The sequence below is a fragment of the Capra hircus genome, chromosome 2, assembly GCF_001704415.2.
Source record: "Capra hircus breed San Clemente chromosome 2, ASM170441v1, whole genome shotgun sequence".
Taxonomy (NCBI): domain Eukaryota; kingdom Metazoa; phylum Chordata; class Mammalia; order Artiodactyla; family Bovidae; genus Capra; species Capra hircus.
Window position 1 is genome coordinate 110,953,096 of NC_030809.1, and position 19,958 is coordinate 110,973,053.

General features: G+C 38.4%; 1 protein-coding gene across 3 annotated transcripts in view; it reads right to left on the minus strand.

Moving 5' to 3' along the window:
• The window catches only part of TLK1 (tousled like kinase 1), a 176,305-nt gene that overhangs the window by 105,803 nt on the left and 50,544 nt on the right, over nucleotides 1-19,958 (minus strand). For 2 of the 3 annotated variants that reach the window (XM_018064515.1, XM_018064521.1), the window contains exon 2: nucleotides 8,406-8,524. In XM_018064515.1, the coding sequence (XP_017920004.1) occupies nucleotides 8,406-8,524 (119 nt within the window). Of the gene's footprint in view, nucleotides 1-8,405; nucleotides 8,525-19,958 lie in introns of those variants that run through there. The other variant, XM_018064534.1, reaches the window with a different exon arrangement.

A 19,958-nucleotide genomic window follows, 5' to 3' on the forward strand; every position in this document is an offset into this window, starting at 1 on the left:
TAAGTGTATTTGTAATCCTTAAAATACTTAAAATAACCTAGATGTTCTTTATCTAGTAGAAATGGATGTAAAAAAATTGTGGTTTATTTTCACACACTACAGTATAAAAAACAGATAACCAACAAGAACCTACTCTACAGCAGAGGGAACTATACTCAGTATCTTGTAATAATCTATAATGGAATTGAACCTAAAGAAAATATAAATATGTATGCATGTATAACTGAATTCACTTTGCTGTACATCTGAAACACAACACTGTAAATCAACTATATTTTAATAATATTTAAAAAACAAATGTATCAATATATCAATATTTTATACAATAGAACCCTATTTAACAATAAAAATTAACTATTGATAATATTACAACAATGGATGAATCTCAAAAGAATGCATTTTCCTAAGATAAAAGAAGTCAGAATCTAAGGCTACATATTTACAATACTGACTCCATTTGTATGACAGGCTTGCAAAGGCAAAACTATAAAAACAGTAAATAAATCAGTGGTTACCAGAGGCAACCTAAAGGAGAGTACAAAAGGGCATGGGGGAATATTTTGAGAACTATTTTACATCCTAATGGTGGTGGAGGTTACACAATTTTATGCATTCACAAAACTTACAGCACAAGTCACTTTAAATCCATACGTTTTACTGTATATTTATTATGTTGCCATATAAATAATCTAACTCATTCAACTCAACAGCTGGAGGAAGAGCCACAGAGCAAATCCAGCAAGTAAATTATGATGACAGAAATCAATGAGGAAAATAAAGTGAAACAGATTAAAACCAAATTCTTTGAAACAGTTACTTAATTAGGGCTCTGGCAGGAATGAACAGAAAAGCAGAATCTGAAAGAATAAACAGAAATGAATAAGAACTGAGATTTTTTTAAAGTGTTATAACTATCCACTAATAAGTCTGAAAAGCTTAACTGAAATAGATTAATAAACTAATATTAATGAAATTTAAATGATAGTGAAAGACCTTTCCTCACAACAAACTCCAGGACAAGACAGTTTTACAGGTAAACGTCTACTCATCTTCCCATGAACATTTTCTACTACATATACGATGCTGAAAAAACTGAAAATAGCAAAAAAATAGTTCACTTTATGGGACTAGTGTGATACTGTTTTATAAAACAGACAAGGTGATGAAAATGTTCTATATCTTAAAAGGATGTGGATTACTACAAGTGTATACATTTGTCAAAACTCACTAAAATAGTACTCTTCAGGTCAGTGCATCTATTTCTGTTACAACCATAAATGTACAAATCCTAACTAAAATAGCTAGTCATATATTAAATCTAATAAAATATTTTTAAAATGGTATATCATAACCAAGTTGGGTTTATCCCAGAAATACAAAGTTCAATGTTTTTCAAAATTTGTTATACTTACTATTTTTAAAACAAATGAACAAAAAATTCTTAAGTAACCAGGAATGGAAAAGCTCTTTTGCTCTGTGGTCATGGTTATATACACGTAACCTACAGCAAACATTACATTTAATGGAGAAACTTTAGATGATTCCTCTTGAACAGGACAAGACATAGTACTGAAGCTCATGACCAACACACACACACACATATATGAAGTATAAGAAATAAAACTGTAATCTGGGGAAAATAACTATTTCTCTTGGACAAATGTAAATAATCAACAAAGTAGTACAACCAATAAAAGAGACCAAAGTAAGACTACTAAATACAACACCAGTCTATAAAAATAAAAAACCTCCTAGGTCACCAAGAGCCAACTAGAAAATATAATAAAAAATACTTCAGCCACAAAAACTTTCAAGGATCCAGAAATAAGCCCGAAAAATTCATTAAAACAGCCAAAAATTCTGTAGAACTATACAGAGAGAACTGAACAAATGGAGAGACATTTCATGTACTTAGATGGGACAACCTAATCTTATAAACATTTCAATACTCCCCAAATCAATCTGCATTTAGGACAAAAATTCCATTTGATCTTTAAAGGAAAAAGATACAAATGAGTTATTAAAGAAGAATAATCCCCAAGTGCTAACAACTAAAGACATGCTCAAATTTTACACGAGGGAATAAAGATCCATAAATAATTGAGTCAATCTTACAAAAGAAGATTAAAGGAGAGACTTGCTTTACCGCAGAAACAAGATGTATCAAAACACAACCATATTCTTTATGTGATACTGACAGAAGAACACAGAAAGACCACCGGAACGTAAGGCAAATTTCAGACAGCTCAGAATATACACACGGCAAATCAACATATAATACAGGCGCATCACATCAGTGGGAAAATATGGATGATTTAAGAAGTGGAGAAAACTGGTTTACTACGTGGAGAAAAATAAAACCTGATCTTTATCAATATTATATAAAAGATGAGGCCTCAACGGGCTAAAGAATAAATATAAAACTATAAAACAGAAGGAACTGTATTTTTGCCTCACGGGTGGGGAAGAAGAATTTGACTTTTAGAATACCATCAGAGTCCATTGGACCCAACTTTAGCTTTCTGGCTTCTTTTTCAAGTCAGTTTGCAATAATTAATATTTCAGGACTTTTATTCTTTGAGACCATCCACAGAATAAAAATAGGAACTTATTTTTAATAGAATATAACACATTCTACCCTGCAATTAATTACCAGATGTCCACCGGCTTTCATAAATCCAAAATACATTATGGGATCTTACTGATCTTATTTTTCCCATATTTTGTTATTATATCATAAAGGAAGTCATTACTTATTGTTCATCAATTACTCAAGTATGCTGAAACAAAGAGAAGCCTCTAAAATGGAAGAATGATGATATGATAGGCAGAATATTGGCTCCCTGGTGATGTCCATGCCCTAAACACCAGAATGTTATTGTATATGCCAAAAGGGACTCTGCAGATGTGAGTAAGGATGAGAATTTTGAAATGGGGAAATTATGCCAGATTATCCAGATTGGGGTGGGCCCAATCTAATCATATTAGCAATTAAAAGTGAAGAGCCCTTCTAGGCTACGGTCCATTACATATGATTGTCAAAGAAGAGTAAGAGAGATGAAACACTGCTGGCTCTGAATATGCAGGAAGGACACCACCAGCCAAGGAATGCAGGCAGCCTCTCACAGCTGGAAAAGGCATGGCAAATCGATCCTCCTTCAAGCCCCCGGAAAGACATGCAGCAACACAGACAGCTTGATTTTAGCCGAGTGAGACTTGTCTCAGACTTCGGATGCTATAGAATTATAAGATAATAAATATGTACTGTCTTGAGCAACTTCATGATAATTTACTATAGTAGAAATAGAAAAACAATACAGATTTAATGCCTAAAAGGATGATGCAATAGTGAAATAAGTTATAAAAATAAATTTATAAATAAATTATAAAGTTATTTTCTTTACCTCAAAGTACTGCATCTTTCAAAAACATATAATGACTAAGAAACTATCTTTGGAGTCTGATTTTAGCTTTTATAAACTCCAGCTAATAAGAAATTTTCATTTTCTACGTAAGACAATCAGAGAAGAAAATGACAGATGATAATTTATGTTTATTACACAAATCAGAAAATAAAGACATAACAGCACCTAAAACTGATGATGGTGACAATAAACATATTAATAAAATCTGAGTCTTCAAATGACAATATCATAGATGAATTTTCTCAAATTCCAGAATCAATGAAAAGGACAATACATTTCTAAGGGGAGGAAAAAGGGAAACACGGTATTCTCATCCATTAATTCATTCAGCTGAAGGACTGCATCATACAATGTTCTACAACAAGAACCTGGGCTATTTTTAAGCTCAAAGGATGCATAACAATATCCTTCAACTTTTATGATGCTTGTGCACCAAGATTTACTTGATACAAAGAGATTTTTAAGTATGTTTAAATTCATATTAAAATTTCTAATAAAGTTGCTATTATATGTTTTTCTTATTGCTGAAAATTAGTAAAATAACAAAATATAAACATAGCAAAAAGGTCTATCTGACCTAGATGGTTAATGGTGACAACTGTTTTTCTTAGTAAAACCAAAATTTGGTATACTAAGCTATATACCATAAAGCAAAAAAAATTAGTGAGTTTGAATTTAACAACATTAAAGAGTTCTATACCACATTTATGGTAGATATGATGGATACCATAAAAAAAGTTAACAGACATGACAAAATGAGAGAAGTTATCAAAGCCTTTGACTGTGTGGATCACAAGAAACTGTGGAAACTTCTGAAAGAGATGGGAATACGAGACCACCTGACCTGCCTCTTGAGAAATCTGTATGCAGGTCAGGAAACAACAGTTAGAACTGGACATGGAACAACAGACTGGTTCCAAATAGGAAAAGGAGTACGTCAAGGCTGTATATTGTCACCCTGCTTATTTAACTTCTATGCAGAGTACATCATGAGAAACGCTGAACTGGAAGAAACACAGCTGGAATCAAGACCGCCAGGAGAAATATCAATAACCTCAGATATGCAGATGACACCACCCTTATGGCAGAAAGTGAAGAGGAGCTAAAAAGCCTCTTGATGAAAGTGGAAGAGGAGAGCGAAAAAGTTGGCTTAAAGCTCAACATTCAGAAAACGAAGATCATGGCATCTGGTCCCATCACTTCATGGGAAATAGATGGGGAAACAGTGGAAACAGTGTCAGACTTTGTTTTTTTGGGCTCCAAAATCACTGCAGATGGTGATTGCAGCCATGAAATTAAAAGACGCTTACTCCTTGGAAGAAAAGTTATGACCAACCTAGATAGTATATTCTAAAGCAGAGACATTACTTTGCGAATAAGGTCCATCTAGTCAAGGCTATGGTTTTTCCAGTGGTCATGTATGGATGTGAGAGTTGGACTGTGAAGAAGGCTGAGCGCTGAAGAATTGATGCTTTTGAACTGTGGTGTTGGAGAAGACTCTTGAGAGTCCCTTGGACTGCAAGGAGATCCAACCAGTCCATTCTGAAGGAGATCAACCCTGGGGTTTCTTTGGAAGGAATGATGCTAAAGCTCAAACTCCAGTACTTTGGCCACCTCATGCAAAGAGTTGACTCCTTGGAAAAGACTCTGATGCTGGGAGGGACTGGGGGCAGGAGGAGAAGGGGACGACCGAGGGTGAGATGGCTGGATGGCATTATGGATTCGATGGACGTGAGTCTGAGTGAATTCCGGGAGATGGTGATGGACAGGGAGGCCTGGCGTGCTGCGATTCATGGGGTCGCAAAGAGTCGGACACGACTGAGCGACTGAACTGAACTGAAGTAATCAACATGGACTATGTAGAATATACAAGGGACATATGAGAAAGAGTGGCTCTGATGGTAAATAATACAGGAGACGAAAGAGACATGGGTTTGATCCCTGGGTGGAGAAAAACCCCTGGCAACCTACTCCAGTATCCTTGCCCAGAAAACTCTGTGGACAGAGAAGTCTTGTGGGTTACATGGGGTAGCAAAGAGTCAGACATGATAAAGTGACTTAGCACAGCCCAGCAACCCAGCAAGACACACAGCACAACAGCACAGCAAAATATACCTTCTGGGCGATCAAGCATGAGGAATCTGGATGATGCCAAGGGTTTCTTAGATACAAAGATACAGAAATACTCATGCACTCTGCTAAATGCAAATTAGTTTCACACAACTCTTATAAATAGCACACACTATTTAGTCAATTTAAATCTATACATGTCCTGCTGCTGCTGCTGCTAAGTCGCTTCAGTCGTGTCCGACTCTGTGACCCCATAGACGGCAGCCCACCAGGCTTCCGTGTCCCCGGGATTCTCCAGGCAAGAACACTGGAGTGGGTTGCCACTTCCTTCTCCAATGCGTGAAAGTGAAAAGTGAAAGTGAAGTCGCTCAGTTGTGTCCAACCCTCAGCGACCCCATGGACTGCAGCCTTCCAGGCTCCTCTGTCCATGCTATTTTCCAGGCAAGAGTACTGGAGTGGGGTGCCATTCCTATGCTCTATCAATTCTGCTGTGAGGAATATATCTTAAAAAAATGTTTACAAAGTCACAAAAGAGAACAGTTACAAGAAATTCACCACAATGTGAGGCAGCAGGGAGTTGGAGATAACCTGATATCTATCACTGGAAGCCATAACAGATACACTATTCATTTTATACAGCAGGTAGCAGCAGTGGATTACTGTACAGATAGGAACATATATAACAGGAACATGAGTTACAGGGTCAAAGAAGAAACAAAAAGGATAAGGAAAGGTGAAAATTATTTAATGGGAGGAAGACAGTGCCTCTACCAAATTCATTTTCACTCTTGAAACCTATTATGCTAAATTACAACATAAATACTCAAAATATAGTATCAGTTCAGTCGCTCAGTCGTATCTGATTCTTTGCAACCCCACGGACTGCAGCACGCCAGGCTCCCCTGTCCACCACCAACTCCCTCAGCTTGCTCAAACTCATGTCCATCCAATCGGTGATGGCATCCAAACATCTTATCCTCTGTCATCCTCTTCTCCTCCTGTCTTCAATCTTTCCCAGCATCAGGATCTTTTCCAATGAGTCAGTTCTTTCCATCAGGTGGCCAAAGTATTGGAGTTTCAATTTCAGCATCAGTCCTTCCATTGAATCCTCAGGACTGATTTCCTTTAGGATTGACTGGTTTGATCTCCTTGCAGTCCAAAGGACTCTCTAGAGTCTTTTCAAACACATTTCAAAAGCATAAATTCTTCAGCACTAAGCTTTCTTTACAGTCCAACTCTCACATCCATACATGACTGCTGGAAAAACCATAGCTTTGACTAGATGGACCTTTGCTGGCAAAGTAATGTCTCTGCTTTTTAATATGCCGTCTAGGTTGCTTATAACTTTTCTTCCAAAAAGCAAGCGTCTTTTAATTTCATAGCTACTTTCACCATCTGCAGTGATTTTGTAGCCCCAAAAAATAAAGTCTGTACTGTTTCCATTGTTTCCCCGTGTATTTGCCATGAAGTGATGGGACCAGATTCCATGATCTTAGTTTTCTGAATGTTGAGTTTTAAGCCAACTTTTTCACTCTCCTCTTACTTTCATCAAGAGTCTCTTTGGTTCTTTGCTTTCTGCCATAAATGTAATGTTATTTGCATATCTGAGGTTATTGATATTTCTCCCAACAATCTTGACTCCAGCTTGTGCTTCATCCAGCCTGGCATTTCTCATGATGTACTCTGCATATAAGGTAAACAAGCAGGGTGACAATATACAGCCTTGATGTACTCCTTTCCCCATTTGGAGCCAGTCCATTGCTCCATGTCCAGTTCTAACTGTTGCTTCTGTCCAGTTCTAACTGTATACAGACTTCTCAGGAGGAAGGTAAGGTGGTCTGACATTCCCATTTCTTTAAGAATTTTCCACAGTTTGTTGTGATCCACACAAAGGCTTTGACATAGTCAATAAAGCAGAAGTAGGTATTTTTCTGGAACTCTCTTGATTTTTTGATGATCCAACAGATGTTGGCAATTTAATCTCTGGTTCCTCTGCCTTTTCTAAATCCAGCTTGGACATCTGCAAGTTCACAGTTCACATACTGTCGAAGCCTGGCTTGCAGAATTTTGAGCATTTCTTTGCTAGCATGTGAAATGAGTGCAATTGTGCGATAGTCTGAGCATTCTTTGGCATTGCCTTTCTTTGGGATTGGAATGAAAACTGACCTTTTCCAGTCCTGTGGCCACTGCTGAGTTTCCCAAATTTGCTGGCATATTGAGTACAACACTTTCACAGCATCATCTTTTAGGATTCGAAATAGCTCAAGCGGAATTCCATCACCTCCACTAGCTTTGTTTGTAGTGATGCTTCTAAGGCCCACTTGACTTCACATTCCAGGATGTCTGGCTCTAGGTGAGTGATCACACCATCATGATTATCTGGGTCATGAAGATCTCTTTTGTATAATTCTGTGTATTCTTACCACCTCTTCTTAATATCTTTTGCTTCTGTTAGGTCCATACCATTTCTGTCCTTTACTGAGCCCATCATTGCATGAAATGTTCCCTTGGTGTCTCTAACTTTCTTGAAGAGATCTCTAGTCTTTCCCATTCTGTTGTTTTCCTCTATTTCTTTGCATTGATCACTGAGGGAGGCTTTCTTATCTCTCCTTGTTATTCTTTGGAACTCTGCATTCAGATGGGTATATCTTTCCTTTTCACTTTCACTTTCTTTTCCTTTTTTCAGCTATTTGTAAGGCTTCCTCAGACAACCATTTTGCCTTTTTGCAAAATGGTATGCAAAATATGGTATGCTATACTAGAAATCAGGTATACAAACACTGGATTTTTTCCTATACATTATAAAAATAATATTAAGTACTAACTTGCTGTTAAATATAAATCCTTTTAAAAATATGCATACTTTAATATAAAGAAAAAATGTCAAATAGAGATTACAATTTTACTCACTTTAGCGCCAACACTGCAACTGCCCGTGCTCCCCGTGCTCCCACTTGCAACTCCTGTAAATCTAGCTTCCAATAATTCTTGTCTTCTTGGATCCAGACTATGAAGCTCATCCATTGCACCTATTAAGACCAAAAAAAAGAAAACAAAAAAGAGCACACTTACATATGTATTTATATACTTATATCTAAAATATATTTATGTAATTAGCTATGACAAACCTGAACAGCATATTAAAAAGCAGAGCCATCAATTTTCCAACAAAGGTCCATATAGTCAAAGCTATAGTTTTCCAGTAGTCATGTATGGATGTAAGATTTGGATCATAAAGAAGGCTGAGTGCTGAAGAATTGATGCTTCTGAACTGTGGTACTGGAGAAGATTCTTGAGAGTCCCTTGGACAACAAGGAGATCAAACAGAAATCATCCCTGTATATTCAGTGGAAGGACAGATACTGAGCTGAAGCCCCAATACTTTGGCCACCTGATATGAAGAGCCAACTCTTGGAAAAGACCCTGATGCTGGGCAGGAAGAGAAGGCGCAACAGAGGATGAGATGGTTGGATGGCATCATGAACTCAATGGACATGAATTTGAGAAAACTCCGAGGGATAGTGAAGGATAGGGAAGCCTGGTGTGCTGTAGCCCATCTGGTCGCAAAGAGTCAGACATAACTGAACAACAATTAGTTGAAATGTAAATATAAACTTAACAAATTCCAAAAGCAGATCAATGTAAGGACTTTAAAGGTTTTTATAATGTCCACAATTATTTATCAAAATAACCTATGGTGGATTTCCAACACTTTTTGACTGCAATCCACAGTAACAGATATATTTTCACCCAAATCAACACACACATACATACATTTTATATTAAGAGTTTCACAACTGTTTATTACTATATGCCGCAAGCTCCAATATTTTCAAGTCTATTGTAATCCATTAAAAAGAAAAAAAATGCTGTTTGTAAGCTATTAAACTAATCTGATGAGCCATTAGTGGATCCAAGTCCATAGTCTGAAAAAACATCACTTCTCATAATGTAATCTCCCTACTCTAAGCTTATACAGAATTTTGCACTAAGTGGTATTACTACTTAAATACTTTGCTTATATATAACTCATGACTTGGTTGTTTTGTTGTTATTTAGTTGCTAGGTCATGGTCCGACTCTTTTTGCAACCCCATGGACTGTAGCCCGCCAGGCTCTCTGTCCATGGGATTTCCCAAGCAAGAATATTGAAGTAGGTTGCCATATCCTTCTCCAGGAGACCTTTCCAATCCAGGGATCAAATCCATGTCTCCTGCTTGGCAGGCGGATTCTTTTCATTAAGCCACCTGGGAAGCACTCAATTTATGACTAACTGTATTTAAAACGGGGAAGACTCTTATTACCGTCACGTCCAAAGATTTTTTTGTACAGTGTTTTCAGTTTCTAGCAGGCAGACACAAACACACACACAAATATCAAGCAGATCACTGAGGTAACACCTATTATTAAATAATAACTCTAAGAATTAAAGAGGGGAAAATGAACTCCCTCATGTAATTTCAACTAAGGAGACTAAAGCACCACAAATTCTAGTTAAAGCTAAATTAAACTCTTAAAAATCCTCTCCTCCATATCTGCTAATTCTCTACTGATAAAACTTTAGGAGTGACCTAAGTGAGTCAACGGGAGCTGGAGGATATTATCAGAATCCAGAACTACATGTGGAACATTTTCAAACTACCTTACACCCCTTTCACACACCCTGATGTTTTCCTCCTAAAAGTTAAGAGCTATTCCTATAGTCCTTAACTCTTTGAAGTTCCCTCATTCCCTTCCACTTTCATTCGGATGGAGGGCTAGAGGGACAATGGCCACCCTTCCATGTTTATTAGCATTTCTGTGCCTGTATGTATCTTCTCTGTCCATTCTTCATTCTTCCATCTTAGACAAAAAGGTAGCTAGGTCCAAAAGCCTAAAGCCTTCATTTCTTGTTTTTGATCCTATTCCTTAATATTCAAGAAATCTTGCATCTGCACAGATCCCTGCTCTCTTGTGCGTCTCTCCCCTCCCTGCCTCCTTCTGTCTCACATATGCCTTTAAAATAAAAAAACAAACTGAAGCTTGAATTTCATGCAATTAATACCAGAAAATTTAATTATTTCCTTACACTGGTGATTTATAACCCTAACTAGTTTTAGGTCCCGAGAATCTGGTTTCTATCATAAGTATACTCCTGACAATGTACTTTCAAGTATCATCAGTACTTCCTTTTTTCCCAATCCTGCTACTACATCAGAAATAGTCACTGTCAGGGCCTTCCGTGGTCATCCAGTGGGTAAGAATCCACCTTGCACTGCGATATACCAGTTCAATCCCTGGTCCAGGAAGATCCCACATGCCACAGAGCAACTAAGCCCGTGAGCCACAACCAGTCAGTCAGCATTCTACAGCCTACAAGCTGCAAGTATTGAGGCAACGTGCTGCAACTATCGAAGTCCGCACGCCTAGAGCCCGTGCTCCACAAGAGCAATCACTGCAACCAGAAGCCTGCCCCCCGAAACAAAGAGCAGCCCCTGCTGCCCCAACCAGAGAAGGCGTGGACGCAGCAATGAAGACACACCGCAACCAAAACAAAATAAATCTTAAAAAACCCACTGTCGGTTGACATACAGGAAAAACATTTTAAATCTTTGATTTTTATCCATGTTCTTCATAATGATTTGAGGAGCAGAAATGTTTAATTTTGAAGGGAAAATATCTAATTTTTCTATTTATGGTTATTATCTTTCTATTACCAAGAAAACTTTGCATGTCCCAAAGTGAAAAAACATAATCTTTTTAAGTTTTACGTTTTTCCGCTTGGGTCTATGATTTATCCTAAGTTAATATTTGTGTATGGTTCACTTCAGTTCAGTTCAGTCGCTCAGTCGTGTCCAACTCTTTGCAACCCCATGAATCGCAGCACACCAAGCCTCCCTGTTCATCACCATCTTCCGGAGTTCACTCAGACTCACGTCCATTGAGTCAGTGATGCCATCCAGCCATCTCATCCTCGGTCGTCCCCTTCTCCTCCTGCCCCCAATCCCTCCCAGCATCAGAGTCTTTTCCAATGAGTCAACTCTTTGCATGAGGTGGCCAAAGTACTGGAGTTTCAGCTTTAGCATCATTCCTTCCAAAGAAATCCCAGGGTTGATCTCCTTCAGAATGGACTGGTTGGATCTCTTTGCAGTCCAAGGGACTCAAGAGTCTTCTCCAACACCACAGTTCAAAAGCATCAATTGGTAGGGGTCAGAATTTTTCCCATATGCTTTTCCTGTTTTATTAATCACCATTTATCAAAAAACAGAAGCAGCAAAATTCTGCATTCACCAATAGTTTTGGTGGGTTTCTCAGGAGCAATATATATATATAGTACTAATATAAAGACAAACATGTAAACCAATGGAATAAAACAGAGAGCCCAGAAATAAGAGTGCAAAGACCACTCCATGGGGGAAAAAACAATCTTTTCAACAAACAGCCCTGGAAAGACTGGATATCTACATGCAAAAATGTTAAGCTGAAAACTTCCCTAACATCAAATACAAAAATTAACTCAAAATGGATCAAATACTTAAATATAAAGACCTGAAACTGTAAAACTCACAGAAGAAAACAAGGGAAAATCTTCATGACACTGGATCTGGCAATGACTTCTTCGATATAAAAACAAAAGCTCAGCAACAAAAGAAAATACATGTAGCTGGACTTTATCAAAATTAACTTCCCTGGTGGTCCAGTGGCTAATGTTCTAAGCTCCCAAAGCAGGGGACTGGGGTTCAATCCTTGGTCAGGGAACTAGATCCCACATCTGAACTAAGAGCTGGCGCAGCCAAATAAATAAGTAAAAATAAATATTAAAAGCATTTTTTAAAAAACTAAATCACTTCTGTGCATCAAAGTGAAATGTTGCGGATACGAGCCGTGTGCTACAAAGGCTTCAAGACCTTTGGAGGAGAGGATTTCGATCCGGTGCTAGAGACAAGGCTTAACACTCAGAGCTCTTTGTGTAACAATTTTATTAAAGGTAAAATAGAGAAAGCTTCTGACAGACATCAGAAGGGGGCAGAAGGAACACCCCATTGTAGTTTTTAGCAAGGCATATGTCTGTTAGCAAGCTGCTCATCAGATAAGAGAGAAACCTCAAGGCTCAGGGAGTTTCACCAGGCCCCAGTCCCACAATATGCATTTTTAAGATAGAATACCACAAGGTATGTCACTCTCCGCCCTCCCCACCCCGCCCCCCCAAAAAGACCTGAATACTGGCTTGTTGAACCATGTTTGAGAAAAGAAAAAAAGTTAGTCTTAGGCTGAACCAATTTGAAGAAAGGCAGATTGCAAAGCAAATACACAGTTTCATTAACATAGCTTAAGGAAAACATTTACATAAGAAAAACCCATTGGTTAGCTCAAGGTTTGAGAAAAATTAAGTTGAGGCAGCAACAGGTATCCTCAACAGAGAAGGGAAAAGGCCTGCCACTTGTAGTGTATTTCCTCTTGCCACTTGGGAACTTCTTGTCTTACTACCTCTTAACCCTCTTAAAAGGGTATTATCAAGAAAGTAAATGTGAGAAAACATCTGCAAGTCCTATGTCTCATAATGGATTGCTATCTAGAGATTGCAATATGAGAGGCCTGGGTTTAATCCCTGGGTTGGGAAGATCCCCTGGAGAAGGGAAAGGTTACCCACTCCAGTATTCTGGCCTGGAGAATGCTACAGACTCTAGTCCATGGGTCGTGAAGAGCTTTTTTGTACAGTTCTTCTGTGTATTCTTTCCAACTCTTAATATCTTCTGCTTCCGTTAGGTCCCTACCATTTCTGTCCTTTATTGAGCCCATCTTTGCATGAAATGTTCCCTTGGTATGTCTAATTTTCTTGAAGAGATCTCTAGTCTTTCCCATTCTATTGTTTTCCTCTATTTCTTAGCATTGATCCCTGAGGAAGGCTTTCTTCTCTCTTCTTGCTATTCTTCGGAACTCTGAATTGAAATGGGTATATCTTTCCTTTTCTCCTTTGCTTTTCACCTCTCTTCTTTTCACAGCTATTTGTAAGGCCTCCTCAGACAGCTATTTTCCTTTTTTGCATTTCTTTTTCTTGGGGATGGTCTTGATTCCTGTCTCCTGTACAATGTCACGAACCTCCATCCATAGTTCATCAGGCACTCTATCAGATCTAGTCCCTTAAATCTATTTCTCACTTCCACTGTAAAAAATCAAAGGGATAAATCATAAATCAAAAGGATTTGATTTATGTCATACCTGAATGATCTAGTGGTTTTCTCCACTTTCTTCAATTTCAGTCTGAATTTGGCAATAAGGAGCTCATCATCTGAGTCCGGTCTTGTTTTTGCTGACTGATAGAGCTTCTCAATCTTTGGCTGCAAAGAATATAATCAATCTGATTTCGGTGTTGACCATCTGGTGATGTCCGTGTGTAGAGTCTTCTCTTGTGTTGTTGGAAGAGGGTGTTTGCTATAACCAGTGCATTTTCTTGGCAAAACTCTTACTCTTTGCCCTGCTTCATTCCGCATTCCAAGGCCAAATTTGCCTGTTACTCCAGGTGTTTCTTGACTTCCTACTTTTGCATTCCAGTCCCCTATAATGAAAAGGACATCTTTTTGGGGTGTTAGTTCTAAAAGGTCTTGCAGGTCTTCATAAAACCGTTCAACTTCAGCTTCTTCAGCGTTACTGGTTGGGGCACAGACTTGGATAACTGTGATATTGAGTGGTTTGCTTGGAAACGAACAGAGATCATTCTGTCATTTTTGAGACTGCATCCAAGTACTGCATTTCAGACTCTTTTGTTGACTATGATGGCCACTCCATAATAGTCATGATGGTGTGATCACTCACCTAGATAGAGCCAGACATCCTGGAATGTGAAGTCAAGTGGGCCTCAGGAAGCATCACTATGAACAAAGCTAGTGGAGGTGATGGAATTCCAGCTGAGCTATTTCAAATCCTAAAAGATGAGGCTGTGATGATGCTGCACTCAATATGCCAGCAAATTTGGAAAACTCAGCAGTGGCCACAGGACTGGAAAAGGTCAGTTTTCATTCCAATCCCAAAGAAAGGCAATGCCAAAGAATGCACAAACTACCGCATACTTGAAGTCATCTCACATGCTAGTAAAATAATCCTTAAAACTCTCCAAGCCAGGCTTCAGCAAAACATGAACCATGAAATTCCAGATGTTCAAGCTGGTTTTAGAAAAGGCAGAAGAACAAGAGATCAAATTGCCAACATCTGCTGGATCATCGAAAAATCAAGAGAGTTCCAGAAAAACATCTATTTCTGCTTTATTGACTAGGCCAAAGCCTTTGATTGTATGGGACACAATAAACTGTGGAAAATTCTGAAAGAGATAGCAATACCAGACCACCTGACCTGCCTCTTGAGAAATCTGTATGCAGGTCAGGAAGCAACAGTTACAACTGGACATGGAACAACAGACTGGTTCCAAATAGGAAAAGGAGTGCGTCAAGGCTGTATATTGTCACCCTGCTTATTAAATTATATGCAGAGTACATCATGAGAAATGCTGGGCTGGAGGAAGCACAAACTGGAATCAAGATTGCCAGAAGAAATATCAATAACCTCAGATATGGAGATGACACCACCCTTATGGCAGAAAGTGAAAAAGTACTGAAGAGCTTCTTGATGAAAGTGAAAGAGGAGAGTGAAAAACTTGGCTTAAAGCTCAACATTCAGAAAATGAAGATCATGGCATCCGGTCTCATCACTTCATGGCAAATAGATGGGGAAACAGCAGCTGACTTTATTTTTCTGGGCTCCAAAATCACTGCAGATGGTGACTACAGCCATGAAATTAAAAGACGCTTACTTCTTGGAAGGAAAGTTATGACCAACCTAGATAGCATATTCAAAAGCAGAGACATTACTTTGCCAACAAAGGTCCATCTAGTCAAGGCTATGGTTTTTCCAGTGGTCATGTATGGATGTGAGAGTTGGACTGTGAAGAAAGCTGAGCGCCAAAGAATTGATGCGTTCAAATTGTGGTGCTGGAGAAGACCTTTGAGAGTCCCTTTGACTGCAAGGAGATCCAACCAGTCCCTCCTAAAGGAAATCAGTCCTGGGTGTTCATTGGTAGGACTGATGTTGAAGCTGACACTCCAATACTTTGGCCACCTGATGCAAAGAGCTGACTCATTTGAAAAGACCCTGATGCTGGGAAAGATTGAGGGCAGGAGAAGGCGATGAGATGGATGGCATCACTGACTCAACGGACATGGGTTTCAGTGATCTCTGGAAGTTGGTGATGGACAGGGAAGCCTGGCATGCTGCGTTCATGGGGTCGCAAGGAGTCAGACACGACTGAGCGACTGAACTAAACTGCACAGTCCATCAGGTTGCAAAGAGTCAGACATGACTGAACAACTTTCCGTTTCACTTTTCATCCAGAATATAGAAAGACATCCTACAATTCAACAGCAAAAACAATCCAATTTAAAAATGGACCAAGAACTTGAACAGACACTTCTCCAAAGAAGACACACATCTGCCCAACAGATTAAAGAAATGGACATCAAAATCACAATGAGATACCATTTCACACCCATTAGGATGGCTACCGTCAAAAAAAACAACAACAGAAAATAACAAGTGTTAGCAAGGATGTGGATAAGTCTGATCTGTAGCGTGTTGCTGAGGGTAATGTAAACTGGGGCAGTCACTATGGAAAATGGTATAGCAGTTCCTCAGAAAATTAAAAATATAATTATTCCATGATCCAGAAAGTTTCACCTCTTAAGTGTGTAGAGGTAGGTGTGAATGAGCTTCACTCCCAAAGGAAGTAAAAGCAAAGACTCAAATAGATATTTGTACATCCATATTAATAGCATTATTATTAACAGCCAAAAGGAAAGAGCACTCATAGTGTCCATCAATGAATGAATGAATGCATTAATAAAAAGTGGTATATACATAAAGTGAAATATTAGTTGGTATTAAACATGAAGGAAATCTCCTTTCTATATCTGAAGGAAATTTAGGCTACAACATAAATAAGCTCCGAAGACATTATGCTAAGTGAAATATGTCTAAGAGACATAGAAAGACAAATACTGTATGATTTTGTTTACACAAGATTCCTAGAGTAGTCAATTCATAGAGACAGGAAGTAGAATGGTGGATGCCAAGGGATAAGGGCCATGGGGGAATATGGAAGTAGTGTTTAATGGGTTAAAGGTTTGCTTGGAGAAGATAAAGAAAGCTCTGGAGATGGTAGTCACTGAACTATATATCTTAAAATGGTTAAAATGGTCAATCTTATTTACGTATATTTTACAATTCTTAAAAATAATTTTAAAACAGAAAAAATAAATTGGACTTGTCAAAAATTTGAATTGGCTAGCTTAAATGAATTATAAAAAGGGCAGGCAAGAGATTGAAGGAAAATGTTTATAAAATATGTATGTGCTATACATACTATGGGCTTCCCTGTGGCTCAAATGGTAAAGAATCTCCGTGCAATACAGGAGACCTGGGTTCGATCCCTGGGTTGGGAAGATCCCCTGCAGAAGGGAATGGCTACCCACTCCAGTAGTCTTGCCTGGAGAATACCATGGACAGAGGAGCCTGGCGGACCACAGTCCATAGGTTGGCAAAGAGTCAGACATGACTGAGCAACTAACATTTTCACTTCACTCATACTATGTCCACTCTTTGGCTTGGAAACTGGTTGCTGGCCCAATGGAATTTACAGGGAAGAGGACATCAGTCCCTACTATCGCACCAGCCACCAATGTGGTACTTTGCTTCCCACTGTTTCTGTTTCTTAAGATGTATAGCTTCTTCTCTCCTTCACGAGGTGCTGCTGCTAAGTTGCGTCAGTCGTGTCTGACTCTGTGCGACCCCATATATGGCAGCCCACCAGGCCCCACCGTCCCTGGGATTCTCCAGGCAAGAACACTGGAGTGGATTGCCATTTCATTCTCCAATGCATGAAAGTGAAAAGTGAAAGTGAAGTCGCCCAGTTGTGTCCGACTCTTAGCGACCCCATGGACTGCAGCCCACCAGTCCCCTCCATCCATGGGATTTTCCAAGCAAGAGTACTGGAGTGGGGTGCCATTGCCTTCTCCATCATGAGGTGCTAGAGGAAGCTATACAGTCAACAGAAAACAAAACAATTAGTTTCTAATTGAAAACCCTTACTGGGCTTCCCTGATTAAAGAATCCACCTGCCATGAGGGAGACCTGGGCTCAATCCCTGGGTTGGGAAGATCCCCTGAGAGAGGGCATGGCAACACACTCCAGTATTCTTGCCTGGAGAATCCCCATGGACAAAGGAGCCTGGCGGGCTACAGTCCATGGGGTTGCAAAGAGTTGGACAAGGCTGAGTGAATAAACACACAGAAAACCCTTACTCGAGTTCCCAACCTCACTGCAGTCCTTAATACCTTCTAACAAGTTTCTGTGACATTTTAAAGAGTCAGTATGTCCAAAAGCCCCTGGTATAACTCCTGGCACATAAGATATGCTTAACAAACATTAGAATACCTGTCTAAAAATCTAACAAACTTGACTACTAGAGCTTTCCTTCTCAAAATGTAGTCCATTGACACCAACACCTGTCATCACCTCAGATGCATAAGAAACGCAAAACCTTGGGTTCCACCCCAGACCTACCAAATCAGAATCCGTATTTTAACAAGATCCTCAAAAAATTATGTACATCCAAGTTTGAGAAGCACTGCTATAGAACAGGGAATACCACAACTGTTATAAAGAACTTGATCACAAGGTATCTTGGTCCTTGCAGGCCACTGGGTAAAATTATGAAGAGACTTATGTAACAAGAGAGAAAAGCCTCCTATATATTTTCTAATGATAAAATGTAGGGTATAATGATATCTGTATATAGTATTTTATAATAGATCAGTCTGTTAATGGAATGGACTTGGAGGCGGGGAGGGGCGAAGGAACATTCCACCTAATTCAAGCTTCCCATCATCAAAATAGAAGTACTCCTCTGATAATGATAATCAGATTTTATGGATTTATCTTTGAAAAAAATATCTTTTCTGAAAAATAAGTACTGCCGTATGCTGATATTAACCCGGAAGGACATGATTTTAATTGAGCATATTCATTATTTCAAAGGCAGTTAGAGAAGTCTATTAGATTATTCTTGTGATATTTGCCTTTCGGTATGTCATTACAGTGCAGATTAATCACTTCCAATTGAAGGTTAGATGGAAGTTCCTCAGGTGCACAATTAAATTGATTCTGAATTATGGAAACATTCTTTGCACTTGCATCAGTGTCTGAAAAAATGCTGCTGGAACTGTAGTTTGAGGTTGGAAAATATATTCAAGCAAAATCATGTGGGAATGGAGATCTCATTTTGACAGGATGAGAACTGTATAAAGCATCTTGATGTTACTTGTAATTCAAACATCAGTTACCACTCAAAAGTCTTCACTGCAGCTAAATTCACAAATGAATGCTCTTATGCCTTATAATTTTACATTAAATTCATTTTAAAATATTTTCAACTGCATAGAAGAAGTTAGTTTCCAAAACCAATCAGTATTCGATAATAGTGATTGAGGGCTGTCCTCTTTGTTCAGAAAAATCTCAAACTCAGTCCTAAAATCAAAAAACTGCAATAAAATGTTACCACTGCTAAGCCAGTCAGGATATTCAGCTTCTAACAAAAATGTGCACAGCTGGTGCAAGTTAAGTCCACGAGAACAAATCGAGCTCACTGTTGACAATGCTGATTCTGTAACACGTAATAAATTCACATATTTTCAGCAAAGTACCTGCTGATGAATTGTACAATGAATAACAGTAGGCTCTGAATACCTCACATTTTTACAAGCTTTGTAAATGTGTCTAACTAAAGCCTTTTTCTCTTTCACATGTATTTTCACCATTATCAGTTGTAGCACGTTACCAGATTCCACTTCAGATTGTACTTAGTGTTTTCTCAACTTTGAAAATATTTTTACCTGAAGTTGTTCTACACAGATTATTCACAGAAGCTAATTTTTCTGCCACTTCAAACTTGGTATTGATGCCTCAAATCAACAACTGAGTAACATCAATAAAATCTGTGGTTTCATCAAGAGACAAGGAAAACCACTCTAAATCTTTTTCCTTGTTTTTAAACTGACTATTAATATTGCTTCAAATGTCCTCAACTTTTAAATCAACTGTTCTTGCCAAAAAGTTAATAGTCTAAAACAGATTTATTTTCTCTGGACACATTGCTTTGACTGCTGCAATCAAACACAATTTAATTAACTCACCATCAGTAAATAGCTTTCTTTGCTTGGCTAAAGAATGAGTTGCTCAGAAACTTATTTTGGTGGCAGCCTCATTTTCAACTTTTTATGAAGTTACACTGTAATGAAATGTTCCATTTTAAATGGAGTTACTTTAAAAATTTGAGAGCTAAGAATACTGTGACGTATGCTTAGTCTAGTAATGTCAATATATATTTTATTTTTCTACCACAGCTACAGTGTCACTGTAAAAGAGAAGAACAATTTTTTGC